The sequence below is a fragment of the Clarias gariepinus genome, chromosome 13 (genome assembly GCF_024256425.1).
Source record: "Clarias gariepinus isolate MV-2021 ecotype Netherlands chromosome 13, CGAR_prim_01v2, whole genome shotgun sequence".
In the NCBI taxonomy this organism is placed as follows: Eukaryota; Metazoa; Chordata; class Actinopteri; order Siluriformes; family Clariidae; genus Clarias; species Clarias gariepinus.
Window position 1 is genome coordinate 15,923,984 of NC_071112.1, and position 16,493 is coordinate 15,940,476.

The 16,493-nt window shown below is 40.2% G+C and overlaps 1 protein-coding gene across 1 annotated transcript in view; it reads left to right on the forward strand.

Moving 5' to 3' along the window:
- The first annotated feature begins 6,883 nt into the window (after positions 1–6,883).
- Positions 6,884–16,493, forward strand: part of kif26ab (kinesin family member 26Ab) — an 81,591-nt gene continuing 71,981 nt past the window's right edge. The window contains exons 1-2 of the mRNA XM_053509594.1: positions 6,884–7,096; positions 7,271–7,501. Coding sequence (XP_053365569.1) covers positions 7,046–7,096; positions 7,271–7,501 — 282 coding nt within the window. The 5' untranslated portion in view covers positions 6,884–7,045. The remainder of the gene's footprint in view (positions 7,097–7,270; positions 7,502–16,493) is intronic.

Here is a 16,493-nt window from a genome sequence, read left to right on the forward strand (position 1 = left end):
TTTAATATTTAACACGACAATCTGTAGATTGATCTGGTGTAGATGTCAGTTTTATGAATGTCCCCAAGTTAATTAAAAGACTAAAAGGAAATATTTCTCACTACATTATAATGTATGTCCTATTATTCCAGACTAATATCTATGACTGTTACAGTTATAGCTCTAAAAACTTGCAAGGACATGCAAATATTCACTGATAACTAGTGATAAACATTATATGACTAAATTTTCATGGACACTTGACCACTTTATGGTTCTTTCTGAAACTGTTTCACCAAAATAAGAAACACTCAATTTTATGTAATGCCTTTGAATGTTGTATCATTATAATTTCTCCTTACGCGAATTAAGTGACCATAACCAGTTTCACTATGACAATGCCCTAATGCGCAAAGTGAGTTTGGTGTAAAAAAAAAAACTTGATCGGCCTGCAGAGAGTCTTGATTGAACAAATTTGGGATAACCTGAAACACTGCACCCCAGAACACCTCACCCAACATTAGTTTACTATAGCAATAGCCATACTGGAAAATTATTGTAGGCCTTCTTAGAAGAGATGGTGTTATTACAATAAAAAAAAGGGGGGGGGGGTGTAAATCTGAATTACGAGGTCTCATGTAAGTTGGCCACAAACTTTTGCCCAAATAGTGTTCTTTATATATTTATTTATTGTAAATAAACAAATAAAACTCATATGGGGTATTCAGCAAAAAGTGAAAACAAACATGACATGATTTAAAATCGCTTTTCAAACACTTTCAACAAATTTTAAATCATGGTAATTAAAGAAATTCAAGGAAAAAAATTTATCATTAAGCTTTAAGTTTTTTAACGGATTACAATGATGAAGCATTTCTAAAACTACGAGAGAGAGAGAGAGAGAGAGAGATAGAGAGAGAGAGAGAATAGTATCCTGGGCAAGGCTGAATATGGAGTTGTGTGAATGGGGAGTAGGTGCCGCAGGAAGCCAGGAGAGCCGGTCTGACCTGCACGGCCTTCATTCCACCCTGGCTCAGTGAATAGGGCTTGTATGAACAGTGCCCTCAGCTCTCAGTATAAAAACACTTCACTGTCACACACAGTGCTCATCGGGTTGGGGACACTGACAGAAAAGTTCTCCTTGCGCAGTCAGTTACTCTTGCCGGTTTTTTTTTTTTCGTTTTTTTTCTTCTAAATATGCCTTATCAAGTTTTCTCTCCAGGAAACTGAAGCGCACTGGGACGCTGTTGTTCTCCAGCAGCCTACGGTAAGACGACTGCTTCGTGATAAAAACCGCATACTACGTCACTTCTAGTTTGTCAAAGTTTATACGCCACTTTTTCCGTCGAACATTTGATCTGCTCTTTAGTAGACTAGTATGCGGTTTTGGACGTATAGCTCGAACTTGGAGATGGCCGTCTGGCGCACCTTCCTTACCCGGAAGCCATGGAGTTCATGTGGTCTGTCTGGTTCAGTGGTTCTTAACAGTTCAACAGTTCTATCCAAAAATTGTGAAATGTTTAGGACCACTTGACCAGGCAGACGTTTTCTTTTGTCCCTGGAAAAGCAGGAAGAAGAGCTCCTCCCTCTGTTTATAACCTACTTCATAAAGCTGATGCTGTGGATTAATAAATAGTCAATAAATAGTCTATTAGTGTTTTGATCTTTCCCACAGCTAATGGTGATGGCGATTATAATTGTGATGCTTCAATATTATCAGTGTATTGCATTTTTTGGCAATAAAATCCTTTCATACAGACAACAGAGTGTGTACAGTGTTTGTCTTGTGTTTGTTCCCCAGCTTAACCTTTCTTTCTTTCTTTCTTTCTTTCTTTCTCATTGTCATTCCCTCTGTAAGCTCCATAAAACACAACCCTCCTTTGCAATTAAAATATTTTTTCCCTATTTTTGCTGATTTAATTGTTTACGTGTAAGTACTCGGAGACCAACTCTATAAAATCTCTTGAGTTTTATTATATTTTAATATCTTTGTGTTAATGCATTTCAACAGGACCTTAAGGTCTTTCTCTACAGCTGTGGTCTTCAATCCTATCCTTAAAGTGTCAGTGTGTCTGCAGGGTTTTCATTCCAGCTAAGCAGAAACACAAGTCATTCAACTTGTTTAATCTATTGATCTCAATCTTAGTCAACTGCTAGGTGTGGTCCCTGTTTAACCGTAATGAAAACACACACATACATACTTTGCGGGTAAGACTGAAAACCTCTGCCCTACATGTTGCTCTTTTTCTCCTTGTTCTTTCACAAAGAGTCAAAATAAAGCGGATGGAGGCTTTTCTGTTTAGATTCGAGCTGAGTTGGCGCTCTCCGTGGTGCTGAAGATTCTCTCTGGGAGTCGGAACATATTTCTCCTCCATTTATCCATCCTGAAGACATCCTGCATTTTGTGCAGATGATTTACGGACCCAACCGTGCAAGCGTCTAAGCGTGACAAATGCACAACAAGCGAGGGCAAGCGCTGAACGAAAACTCAGGCAAATCAATAAGCGCAATTATTACTTTAAATCCTTACATCAAGTCTCATTAGATGGTGACAAGTTAAAAATGATCATTACTGCAAACATAGCTAGTGAAGAATACGATGCAAACAACACCTGAGTCAACAAACTTCTTCACAATACATCTTGCAAGCTATTAGGCAACAAATCCAGCGGATTATCTGGCTCTTATAGGCACAAGAGACAGGAACAAGATGGACAAGACTAAAGAGACTCATGAATTGTAAATAAGGTCCGAAATTCAAATAGGCTAATATTGATTTCTGGCAATCGAAAATGAAAAAAGCAGCAAATGTCGCAATATACGCGTTTATCAAACCTTAAACCTTAAAGAACATCCAAGTGGAAAATGTGGAGCTACAGAATGCATTGAAGCTAATATAAATATGATATAATATAAATAGTTTAAACAAGTATAAATATGTTTTTGTATATTTTAACCTTTAGAACCGAAAGTGTTTTTTCTACGATTTTCATAATACATTATCTAATCCCATGAATAAACCAGACCCCATTGTAAGAGCGCAACTTTAGCATGGATTCTTTTGCAATCTGTAAATGTAAAAATGAAAAACACCCACTGAACACAATTTTACTAAATGTCACAGTGTCACTAAACTCACATTTGCTTTGTAGTGTCTTTAATAAAAAATTCATAAGCCAAGAGTGCAAGTTGCTTTCTTTATCCAAGTAAGGCGCTTGATCACAGCGGTGTGCCTATGGTACCGATATTCGCTAAATGCTGCTTGTTATGAAGCAGAATTGAAGCGCACTGATGATGAGTGAGGAGGAGGAGGAGAAGGAGGAGGACATGTCAGCACTCTTAATGAGGAGCCCGGAGCGCTTTGCCTACACGGGCGAGGCCACCAGATGTCGGCCTGCGGTCCCTTGAGAACTGTCTTTGCGGAATTTCATCAGCGTGCTGGGGTGACCCTGCCCCATCCAGCGGCTGCGCGTGCTAAATCACCTTTACAACGGATTGCAATCATCAGGTCCTAAAACACTAACGTATGAGTGACCCCCACCACACCTTCCCAGCCCACACTGTCATCTCAAAAAGAATTGTGTGTGTGCGTGCGCCGTGTTCGTGTGTACGCATGTTTCTCTCTGTGTGCATGACGTGTTTTACTTTGGTGACAAATTTACGACATACCGACCACAAGCTACCGAATCTCATTGATGCGATGAAATGGTATTCACGGTCGAACTTGTCAACAGTCAGCAGTGTGTCCCCTTCATGGGGCGACGGAAACGACTCTTCAAACCAGCAACGAGTTTATTACAGCAATAATGGCCACCTGCTTATCTACAACGGAGTGCTCTGTTTGCACTAGATAAGAGTTTTATTAACAGGCAGGTTGTAATGTCCTGAATTCAGTGTACAAACGGGCATATAACCGACTTAATCAGGCATAATAAGCTTCAGTCTAAAATCCGCTCGACTGCAGCATAACCTGAGAGCGTAGGGCAAATGAGCGCTTTTATGTCAGTGCGATCCGAGAAACTGGCTCAAAATAATCCCTGATATTAAGCCACATTCATCTACAACCGCCGCACAATAAAGGTGGCGAAACTCGTTTCAGCTTTGAGATTTGAGAATAATATAATCCGTTATGCACAAAGCGTCAGGGTCGGTCCATAAACTGTCCAAAAATTCCCTGCAGCATTTCCACAATGTCGATTGCATCAATATACATTTAAAACATTTATGCAGACTATGCGTGCTTACATGGCAACCAGATTTTTAGGGAAAATGCTCCCTAGATAAAAAAAATATTTAGGACTATATATACACACTGTAAGTGTTAACAAAAAAAGGAGTTTATTAGGCCTACTTTTTTTGACAGAGTAGGTAAATGTAAAATATTAAAGGTCATTAGGCTGACTTGACTTCGACTGCTTAAGTGAAAAGCACAAGGAGTTCTAAAGCTTAAATCAGCATCTCAGCTTTTTAATTTTTAAGATGACAACTGGGATTATAAAGTTGAAATTTGTGGTTCATGGTTCAGGTTTCAACCTGAAATAGCAAAGGCGGGAAGGAGACATACTGAAAGAAAAGAGCGCACACAAAGAGGGAGAGAGAGAGAGAGAGAGAGAGAGAGATTCGGATATGACTGGATACCCAGAGCACGCGAGAGAGGAAGATACAGAATTGAAGGAAGACGCAGGGGTAAAGAGAGGTAGACAGAGAGGGAGAGAAGAAAAGAGAAAGAGAGGAGGAGGTGGAGTTGCTGAAGGTGGTCCTCCTTGTCACTGTTGCTCGTAGAGCTGCAGCGTGGACGAACATTGGGTGCATGAATGGGGAAAGTGCATTAGAAGGATGTTGGCTCATAGCGCATGGATCGCAGGCGGATTTGTTATGGGGTTGTTGATCTTTTGGACACATCTCGTCACTGGAATGATTCATATCAAACGTGAAAGTTAACTGAGAAGGCATTAAGGATAAATGGAACGCTCTGCATGAGTAACAGATGGATGTGAGGCACAAGTAATCTCTGGATTAAAAAGCATCAAATTGGTGGAAAAGTAAAATGACTAAGTGGACCACAGCGCGTACATTATTGTCTCATTTGCCATAGGACTAAAGGGACTCGTGCCCACTACAGGATCATAAGATGGATGTACAAAAGTCAGAGGACGCGTCCGGATCGGACAAACCGAATCCGACCCTCATAGACTTGGGAACGTTTTTCGTGGACTCAGATATAATATTTGGATTTACGAGTCATCTTTTAAGACGAAAAGCCAAGGTAAGTACATCGCAGTCACTATAGAAGTTAGTCGCCTTTTTAAACGTGCGCTTAAACGGGAGTGGCCACGAGGGTCAGCACCTAGAACAGCTCTCTTTTCCCCATCACTTACACATCTCCTAGTTTAAAAAAACCAACACTTCCGTTCTTTGTAGGAACTGTAGAGGTTATACATTATCTCAAGAATTGTAAAAAAAAGAAAGAAAAAAAAACATCCTGTTGCTAGGACCACCTTTCAGCCTTTTGGGCAACAAGTTCTGCAAACAGCGCTGGTAATGCTACAGTCTGTGTGAGGGCAATCTGTAATAGAGAACACACCAGACTTTAAGGTAACCTCTCATATGGTTAGAATGAGTGTATTAGAATGAAGAAAAGGAAATAATATGTATCTCCGGCTTGATTATAATCAAACATTAGACATACATAATAAGCATAATTTAGTGCAGATGGTATATACTGTTCATGTAGAATATAATATTCTACAGCTAAATTTAGACATAGAGAAAAGCCTTTGTTATACTGTATATAGACTCTATAAACTATAATCTGAATGGTAGAATACTCTAGATATAGATTTGTCTATAAAATTGCGTAAAGGATATACAAAACGTATGCTGACTTAAAAGTTGCATGTGCTTAATGCTTAATTGTCTAAAGCAATAGATTATCCATGTTTGACGAAAGTAATGCTAAGGCAAATCAAAGTACATGATCACTTTGTCTGCCGCCAGTAGGGCACATCCGGATCTCTAAATCTGGACAAATCATCACATCCTTTATTTATATAAATATATTGCTTATTTAATATTTAATACATGCTAAGGATGGACATAACACCTGGTGTCCGTTCTAAACAGTCCTTTAGCAGTATGGCGATTCTCGAATTTCTATAAATTAAACAATGATCAGTGCAGCACGTGTTAATTGCAAACATATATATCACGCATTTGGATTCTGTGCCTTGGCGTCTGTCTGTTCAACAGTTCATTGCTCATTGATGGTGCACAGTCTGTGACTAATATACAGACAAAGAAGTGGGAGGCTGGAGGTGCGGTCAACATAACCATTTGGGTTTCAAATCTCGCAACCACGATGCTTACATCATCAAGATCAAATGTTTAGATATAAATAACGAGTAATTTAAAAATATCACGATTTTTCCCACTCAGCTGTAATTACTCTAATGACCAGATGATGGCGCCAGAGTAATAGGGAAGAAAATCGTCAGCTTTCACATAGACCTCAAGCAATGACATTTACACAGCACGAACAAGATGACATCATTCTTGTAAAACATGGGTCTACTTATAATTCAGTGTAGGCTAGTCGGTCAGTTAAAAGAAAATTAAGGAAAGATAAAAAAAACATGAATGTCTTAGGAATCATTTAATTAAGCTTATGAACATATTCATGCATTTTGGAGGTTATTATTCCATCTCACACAGCACTGTCGTTGGGGTTTATTTCAGGTCTACTTCACTCTGCAATATTTGAACTGCGTGTAGTGTGTATGAGTGAGTGGTTCCTGTCCTACTCCGCCTACACCAGCGGTTTTGGAGGTAGCGTGCAGCCACGCCCCCTCCGCTGCTTACGCTGCATCGCGGTGACAGCGGGCCAAACTGCAGCTCCGCTCCGACATGGCCCGAAAAGACGCACAACTTTTCCATGGCGATTTAAACATGCTCCTTTCGCCGTGTTTCTCTTGTAAAATGCCGCGTTTCTAGCCAGCGCTCATAAAGTGGAATTGCATTGAAAAACCAAACAGCTTGCTGAACTTTTTTTTGCTAACTTTTGACCAAGATGACTCGAGCTGAGAGCGCTGCTGAGGGACAGAGCAACAAGCGCACCGCAGTGAGTTACAATAGGAGGAGTGTTGATTATTATTAAGAGCTGTGTTTGTTTGTAAAGAGCAAATATTTTCCCAAGCAACAAACTTTTCCCACTGTGTGATCTTTTTGCTATAATAAATATGCTCTCCAGAGCGCAACACCTTCTTATCGTGTTATTTGATGTTTTCTTGCCCAGGTTGAGGGCAGTCCCAGTGCTGAGTCTTCATCTTGCTCTTCCTCCGAGCCCAGTCCGCGTCAGAGGCGGTGCGCGAGCAGACCCCAACCCGAGGGCGCGCGCTCAGTCAGCATCACGGAGACGGACCGGGACGACTTCACCAAAGCGACAGACTTGTGCAAGCAATGCCAGGTGACTGTGGCGGAACTCAAGCGGCAAGCGCTTGCCCTGACCGAGCCAACATCACTACAGGTTAGTGTGAGAGATCTTGACACCTGTAACAGATGTACAATAGTTTAATGGCGTGGAGAAATGTTGCACTAGTCCCTCACCTCCTGCATCATGATGAATCTCTCTTGGTATCATTCATTCATTTCCAGTAACTGTTTTATCCTGCTCAGTGTGGAGCCAGTGGTTTCCAGTGCTCTGGGTGTGAACCAGGAATACACCCTCAATTAGATGCCAGGCCATCAAAGAGCCTCATGTGTGCGCACATACATACATACATACATACATACACCTTGGGGCAATTAAAGGTGCCAAAGCCTACTGGCATTTTTTTTGAAGTGGGAGGAAACCAGAAAGGTATCCCCAATCTTCTGGTTTCTGTGGTTTTGTTAAGCGCTTTTATCTTAAATTACCAGTCAGTTCGAATTTTAACTAATAACTTAACAGCCACAACTTTCAACATCGTAGCTCTACTATCCCAGAATCATCATTATTTTTCGAATGACTTGTTATTATTTGTCAGTCTGGTATCTGTTTCAAACTGCGCAAGTGCTTTACCTATAAATTGTTCTGTACTGATCAGAAGTTGTTATGTGACAGTGGTTAATGTACAATGATTGCTGGTTGTGGAAACGGTTAAAATTGATTACACCACAGTTTAGAGCATATTTATGTGTTTAAATCCTTCCGAACATGAGGGTGCCCTCTTGTTTAGATCTTTACTTAAAACCAGTATGAACTTAATATGATCCAGACTGCCTGTCATTCTGTCAGCATGTAAAGCGCACAAAGTTCCTTTATCCTATGGATTTCCACATGCTTTTTGGCTCTAGGTAAGACTAGCGAGCATCATGCTGCAGTGGGAGGACTTGAATTATACGAGGCTCAATTAGTGGTGATGATGGAAATCTTTCATCGCTTGCCAAGGCCAAATGTGAATTCCCCCTCATGGTCATGAGTCTGTATAAACAGGAAAAAAAAACCCTCAATTGTGAGCATTGTATGCCTAGTGTACTTAAATTATTTAATTTTAAAAAGTGTGATACCTAGTAAACCCAAGTTTCTGTACTTTTATATTTAAATACAGCTACTTTATTTTTAACCGTATATAATTATTAAGATAAGATGCACAAATATTCAATAAAATCTACTTTTAATGATTAAGAAATTAAATGCTACCTTTGCCAGTTTGCTGGCCTTTCGCAGCCTCGGTCATGGAAGACTTGTCTCTCTCACATTCACACGATTAAGCGGAGAGTGCCAGTGGCTAGGGGTCTTTGCAGTAGAGCACGATTTGGAAGTGGCCCATTGTTTTGGGAAAACAATGCTTATCTCACTCCTTGACCGTAGACCTTGCGATTGGGGGTGGTGGGGGAATAGTTGAGTGTATTTGCTGTGGAGTCTGAGGAGGAAACAGACACCCAGTTGACCTTCACCGTGCATTCAAAGTGTTCCTGTAGACCCCGCACCAAATTCCCACCACTGTTAAATATAGGCTTGCAGCTCTTTATTGTTGTCTGACTTGTCGCGGAGGCTAGCCTCAGGTTCCCCCCTCCATCTCTCTTTAGTGGTGGCGTTTTCAAAAGAAGATCTCACGCTTAGGTAAGATTTCACTCCCTCAAGCTTTATTTAAAAATCACCCCCACCCCCACCCCCCTCTTACTTAGTTTTTCTCCATGTTAAAGAATGGGACAGAGGTGGCTTTGTATCTGTATGTGTGTTTGTTTATATACCATCTACTTTTGTGTTCTAAACCATGTGGTACGTAGCCTTTTTACTTGGAGAAACAGGATTTAGAGCATAGTTATATCTGCTCCCCAAACCATCTCCTGTTCTCTTCATATTGTGTTTTTCTTCAATTATTGGGCTGCTGGAGCTGGTTCAGCATGGGAACTTGAAACATTTTTGGACTGTCTGACCATGCAGATCATTGTTCCTGTGTGGTCTGCACCAGGTTTGGAGATGGAGGAAGGAGGTTACAGCAGAGGATTATTACTTTATCAGACTCTGTGCTGATGGCTTAATGAGGTCGTGGGCACAGCCGCCATGGGAGGCTGCTTTTTAGGGAGGGGGATCAGTTTCCTTAGCTGAAGAGCAGAAAGGGTGCATTGTCCAAATGGGATGAAGTGTGCTTACCTGAATTGAACTCACACACATGGCTTATATGAGTTGCTAAGGATTGTTTTACTGTATATTGGGTAGCACGAAATTGCTGCTGAACTTTTATTCAACTTTGTTTTTATGCCCGAGTGCGTATGGGACCTCATGTGGAGTTTTTAATATCACACACTGGCATTCACATGTTGTCATTTTTAGTTTTAAATCATACAATATTGGCAACTTTGAATGTGACCCAAAATTCGTTGGCATAAAATACTACTAAGTTGTATATGGTGAAGCTTAGCTTCTGTTAATAATCTGGCATGACTCCAGGGGTCCCGTGGAGTGCTTTTGGTTTAACGGTCATTCTGGGGTGTATTTGGATTTTGCCAGAGTCCTCAGTGGCACGGGGCCGGATATTAGCATGAAACATTTATTACATATTTAATTAGCAATACACATGCAAAGTGGATAGTGAATTCTCTAAAAACCTGTAAGGGACCCTCCTGCCTTTGTTAAACTTAGCAGCTTGAATTGTTTCTTGGGAGTTTCAGATTAGCAGCACAAAAAACAACACATAATGGTTTTTAAATGTATTTTTACAGCTTTCAAATAGTGATTTTTAAAAGACAAACCCAGTGTTGCATGTACAGCACTGGGTTCATAAGCTGATCCCAATGCTGACTTTAGTAGATGTTCCTTACAGACAGTCAATAGTCACGCTTGGTCCTGGAAACGCTTGGTCAGCACTGATTTGCTGGTGACAAGCTGCTTCTTTACAGTCTTCTGCAGTGTGCGTGTTAGCAGGTGGCAATTAGTCTTTCTTCACGCCCCACAGCTTTTCATGGGCCTGCATTTTTCCACAGGGCTTGCCCAGGGTTCTCCGCATCCTTTGTTTTATTATTTATTGTCAATGAGTCCTTTGCCTAAGGAACAGGCACTTCATCTGCAGCTTACAACTCAGTAGTTCATTTGCTTCAATGTCAGGGCACTTAATGCCTTAATGATGACCTAAGACTCGATTAAATGTCTGGATGCTTATCAAAGCAAATTGTGCAAAGAATTCATTGACAAAAAATGACTCGGTGCATTACTTGTCACAGAACATATGACCGTTAACTGTTTTAACATAGATGATGTGACTTCTAAATGGGCACAAATGATTGAAGTTATGCTGAAATTATAGTGTTGTAAATAGGGATTAAACTAGTAAGATGGAATCTGAGAGCCCTACAAATCCAGTCTTGGATTCCAGTTGCATTGTGCACTACAATTATGAGATCTTTCAACAAGACAGAGGAGCCTGAACACCTGGGTTAGATCAACTCTTCTATATGGGATAGAATCTTTACCCGCTTCCATTGTGGTTAGACCCTTGGTATCAAATTTAATATGATGAATTGTTGTTTCGAGGTGGACGATTTTTCATGTATATTGTCTGCTTAGTGAGACTAAAGTGGCTGTCATCTATTACAATTGGTCACTAGATCTCCAAGGGTCTACAAGCCCTTTGTTGTGTTCTGCATGACATTTTTTTTTTCAATTCTTTTGGGTCAAAAGCACCTGTAGCCCTTGGTCATTTTCTGGTTGAATATGTCACCTGATACAGTGGATGACATGAACCTACTTGCCTTACCGTGCCTGCAACTGGTGCCTCCGAACCTTGTGGCATGGATGAATTGGAAAAGAAAAGCAAATCTTTTATTATGAAAGGATGATTCTTGCAGAAGCATGATTGTGTGTCTAAGAGAAAAAGAAAGAGAATGAGAAAAAGAGAGAAATAGCAGGAGAGAATAAAGCTGAGATTTTCTGTATGAAAGTGGAGGGGGTTCGGTTGGTGTAGGATTGAATGTCAGGAAAAGATTATCAGAACTGCTTTGGAAAATTCAGTGTGTAGGTAAAAAAACAACAACTCCAATTTTCTCCTCCTCACTGCTCCATCAAAACACTATTAAGCATTTGAGCAATATGGTGAATTTCCTTATGTGAACTTGTGTTAGCCTTGTTTTGAATACATGCTGGAGGGAAATAGCTAATTTTCCACTTTGATGAGTCGAACAATTCTTTCTAAATAACCGGCGCTGTTCTCATGGGAAGGCAGGCCAGTTAAAGGGAAAGGTAAGCGCTTACTGGAAGTCCTGGTTCGGCAGGCTTGGCCCATCCTTCACCCTGATCCCTGCAGGCAAGGGTTGCCCTACACATGCCTGAGCACCTGCCATAAATCAATCACTTTACCCTAAATGTTTCACATTTAGTTCTTTTCTCTCTTTCAGAGTATTTGGCAGTTGGCACTAGCAGGGCTCGTAAAGCAGCTTATGAGTATCTGTGTTGTTTACTGATGAAGATTTTCATTTATGATTTATGAGATATTACTTTGGTTCGGCTCTTGTTTGATTTTAAAGGCTGTGCCATTTCTCCAGTACTTTAAGTTAAAAGGTATGTGACATGCATGCACATTTTACCTCCGGAAATATCCCTTAAATTCACTGGAATCGTCTCAGTTTCCTGTACCGTTAATCAAGTTGCTAACGTCCATTCCACAGTGACCGAGTCTTTGACATGTGCCCTTCTGGTTATTCGGTGTGAAATGTACCTTCTGGGTGAAACAGTGAGTGTACATGTTGAAATCCAACTGAACCCGAAAGGTGGAAAAGCGGAACGGAAGAGATTGAATGCCTGGTAGCATTGGACACACATGTGAATGCCTGTCAAAGTGGAATAAATGAGTGCAGGTTAAGAGCACCACTCCGGAGATGTGGCTTTTTGCATGCAGCTCTCACCTTTGGTGTGACTTTTAGTAACTCTCCAAATCCTTCATCACTGCAGAACACAGGTTAAAGACCACAGTTTTTACCCACAGGAAACAACAGAGGATTAATGAAACTTTTGTAGGTGTTGGCTTTGCTTGTGTAGGTTTTGGTAATAGAGGCACAGTGAGCACTGTTTAAACTGGGAGCTGTTCAAAGATAAAGTGTGTATTTATATAATAAGCTGAATTATTTTAAGTTTTTGCCTTTTTAAAAAAAATAAAATTAACTGGGTTGTTTATTTTTTGAAGGTAAAATGGCCATTCATCCATTATCTATATTGCTTATCTAGGGTAGCAGTCGATTTCAGGGAACTTAGGGAACAAGTCAGGATACACTCTAGATGGGGGTCAAACCCATTTCGGGACACAAGCACACACACACAAGCACACACACACACACACACGCACACACACATACACACACACGCGCACATACACGCACACACATACACACACGCGCGCACACGTGCACACACACACACACACACACACACACACACACACACACACACACACACACACACTGACACCAGCCAAACACCACACGACGATTTTAAAATGCCAGTCAGTCTATCCTGCCAGTGTTTGGACTTTGGGAGAAAAGCTAAGTCCTAAATAAATGAAGCTAAATTCTTTACCTACGGGGGTGGTAGGGGTAGCTCAGTGGTTAAGGCATTGGACTGTGGTTCGGCACATTGGACTGTTGGGCCTTCGAGCAAGGCCCTTAAATCTCAACTGCTCAGATGTATAATGAGATAAAAATGTAAGTCGCTCTGGATAAGGACGCCTGCCAAATGCCTAAATATAATGTAATGTAAATACCCGAGAGAAAACCCATCAAGCACCAGGAGAACATGCAGACTCCATAAACACAGAGCAGAGAGCCGAGATTTAAACCAGAGACCCATGAAGGAGACAATGCTAACCCCTAAGCTGGCATACCAGCATGGTAACATCTTTGTTAAAAAAATTAATGTTTTATATCGATTTTTATATTTCTCTCAAGATAATAAGACAAGCATGAACTGATTGGCACACAGATATGTCTTGGACAGAATAGCGAAACATTGCAGTGACTAATGCAGTGACTGATGTGTGTAATTTTAGCTATATGATCCATAGTTGTTGATTGACCATTTGTGAGTCTCCTGTGTCTCTTTTTTAAATGTGGGAGTTGGGATCAGATTTATGTTTGCCAGGTGAAGTTACATGTCTTGACCACTAGAGGCTTGTGAATTAATCTTTTTTTAAATGATTTATTCTTGGGCAGGAGGATATAATTTGCATGTTTAAAGAAAAGTTAGGTCACATAATTAGAAAATTTTTAAAAGTCATTCGCTTATTGTTTCCGAGTTCAGGTGAAGAATATGTACAGTGTACATGCTCTCTCTCTTTATGCCCATGATCTTTAATGCAAATGCATCTATGTATGAAAAAGTTTCTACAGAGGGTTTACAACAATAGGTTTTCAAATCCGTTCCATTTTCAGACTGGTAATTCATTTTTTTTTTTTTTTTTTTTTTGTGCATTTGTTTATTTGTTTGTTCATTCTTCAAAAATTTATTAGCACACTCATCTTTAGTAACCCTTCAGTTTTGCCCTTTAATTGTCTTTGCTTATTTTAAATTAGGAATAGGTAGATGAGCAACTCCATGTGTAAATATCCAAATATAATTATCAATAACACACATATTTAATTTATTTATAATTATATATAATGATTTTTTTTCATCGGTTCTCACACATGTCACACTCATACCAGGGGGGCTACCCACTCTGTATAGGCCACACAGCCTAGAAGTGGATGTGCTTAAAAAGCACTATGATTGTATAAGCAGTATGTCAGACAGACTAATGGAGCAGTAGAATGATAATCTGATGTCAGATGGCAGAGTGGAGCAGCAAGCATCAGTCACAACTTAGCGGGAGCGTGTGGGAGATGACTGACAAGCCAAAGAAAGGAATGAAGGGGACAGAACAAGAAGGTTGCAGTAAACCATGAGATAAAAGGATGGGCCAGGTGAAATGTAGAGTTTGAGAAGCAGAGAGATGACAGTAGGAAAAGACAGATGTGGAAAGAAAAAATGAGAGATTTTATGGGTGTCATACCCAGATTTTTAGTTTCTTAGTTGCTGTTGTTGATTGGGAACAGCAAGAGGAAACAGCTCTGTGCTGGAGGGTGGGACACAGGAAACAGGTTCAAGATAAGCTTTTGATTTCAACTTGTGTCTGTATGAATGAGTATACGTTTAAGTATTGGTGAAAGTAATAGGTAGACATACGTGGCAGATGACTCACTTTATATTCAGAATGAAAGAATGCATTTTGAAATGCAGGATTTTTACCAGAATGATATCCATTCCATTCTCCATGCCTAGTCCTGTCTGCTATCAGAGCAGCCCGATTGCAGACTAGATAAATGAAAAGAGCAGGGCAGTGTGGGTTTGTCTCCCACCGGCTCCAAAAAGCTTAGATTCTCAGACGTCTGGCAGTCTCCTTCTCTGTTTTTTTTTTTTTTTTTTTGTTAAAAATTTGAAAATGGCCAGGCACGCTAGACTATATGTACAGCTCTTGCAGTTAATGACTGTTTTTGGAAATATCAGTTGACTTTTGCTAATCATCATCAGCACAGCTTCAGTTGAGTTCTACTCTACACTACTCTAATCTAGTCTTAGAGCTAGTTTCAGCAGGAAGTGACAAGGTTTTTTTTTTTTTAATGGCATTTAGCCTTAATTGTTAGGTAGATGGTGAAAAGGTGGGCCTCTATGTGTTCAGAAATTAATATCAGACATATGGTTCATATAATCATACAGTGTTATAATTTCTAACTTGCAGGTGGAGAAATGGATCAAGCAATAATACAATGTTATTTTATGTGCCGTCGTTTCTGAATAATACACAGTAGAAATAGTATTTCTATTGTGTTCACTCGGTTACATTTCAACAGCCTATTTCTTTGCTGAAGTCAAATGAAATTTTTTTTTATCAGTATTTGTACAATACTTTTTAAAAATGAATCTAATCAAAACCCCCAGTATATGGCACTGTCTCATGAAAGATGTCTCATGAATACACCGTGAATCACCCAATGCCTATTACATTATCTGTGTGTGTTTGACCAGTGAGAATGTATGGAGAGATGATGATCCAGTTAGAAATAAATCATAAAAAACTAAAGCCACGCCAAAGCTGATGTCTCTTGGCTGCTTCACATTAGAACTCTAAAAACCCTTCCATTAATACACTGGCTCCCTAAATGGGTGCAATTGGCATGAAAAGGGCTCTGGCTTGCCAAAGCAAACCCACATTGAAAGCTGGAACAGACCTTCCTAAAGCAGTTTGACCAGCTGTAGCAGCATGATGCACTGAGTGTTTTTTCCTGCCTGTTACACATCGATCAAGTTCATTTGAGCTCTAAATCGCTTAGCCGCTCTTATGAATTTGAGCAAAGGAACATACAGCCATGTTTTCTTAAGCTGCCAAGATGAATTCGAATTGAACAAACGAAAACTGCTTCAATTTCAGTGAGCAAAGATAGAGCCACTGGTGCTTCTGCCTGTGAACGTCATGTGTACTCAGTCTGCTGAAATATTCATTTGTCATACTAAACCAGGCCTTCTCAACTCCAGTGGAGAGGCTGAAGATTTTCCCTCCTCCAACATACTTGATAGAAGTATTACTTATCAATAGTTGATCATTTGGCCAAGAGAAGTTGTCAAGGTAACCGGGCAGTGCCTAACGAGAACTGAAATTCAGTACATTGCCTGGTGTCATAGGAAATGCAGTGATGTTAGTAAAGGGAATGTAAATATACTCTGTGTGCGTGCGTGTGCGTATATGGCTTGCGTGATGCATTCTTGGTATGCCCTTATTTATCCCTCGTTGTTTGATGCTCACAATCCTACAGTATGTGGGTTCTGTAAATCTGAGCATGAAAATTCTAGTCGAAGTTCATGCCCAGGCTCATTTCACGCTTCAGGGTCTTCCTTCATGTGTGTGGCATGTGTGTGTGTAAATGTGTGTGTATGTGTATGTGTGTGTAATGTTAATCTTTGTCTTGTGCGTGGCCAATGGGTTACTGGGAAAAAAAATCGTATTCTGCAATAC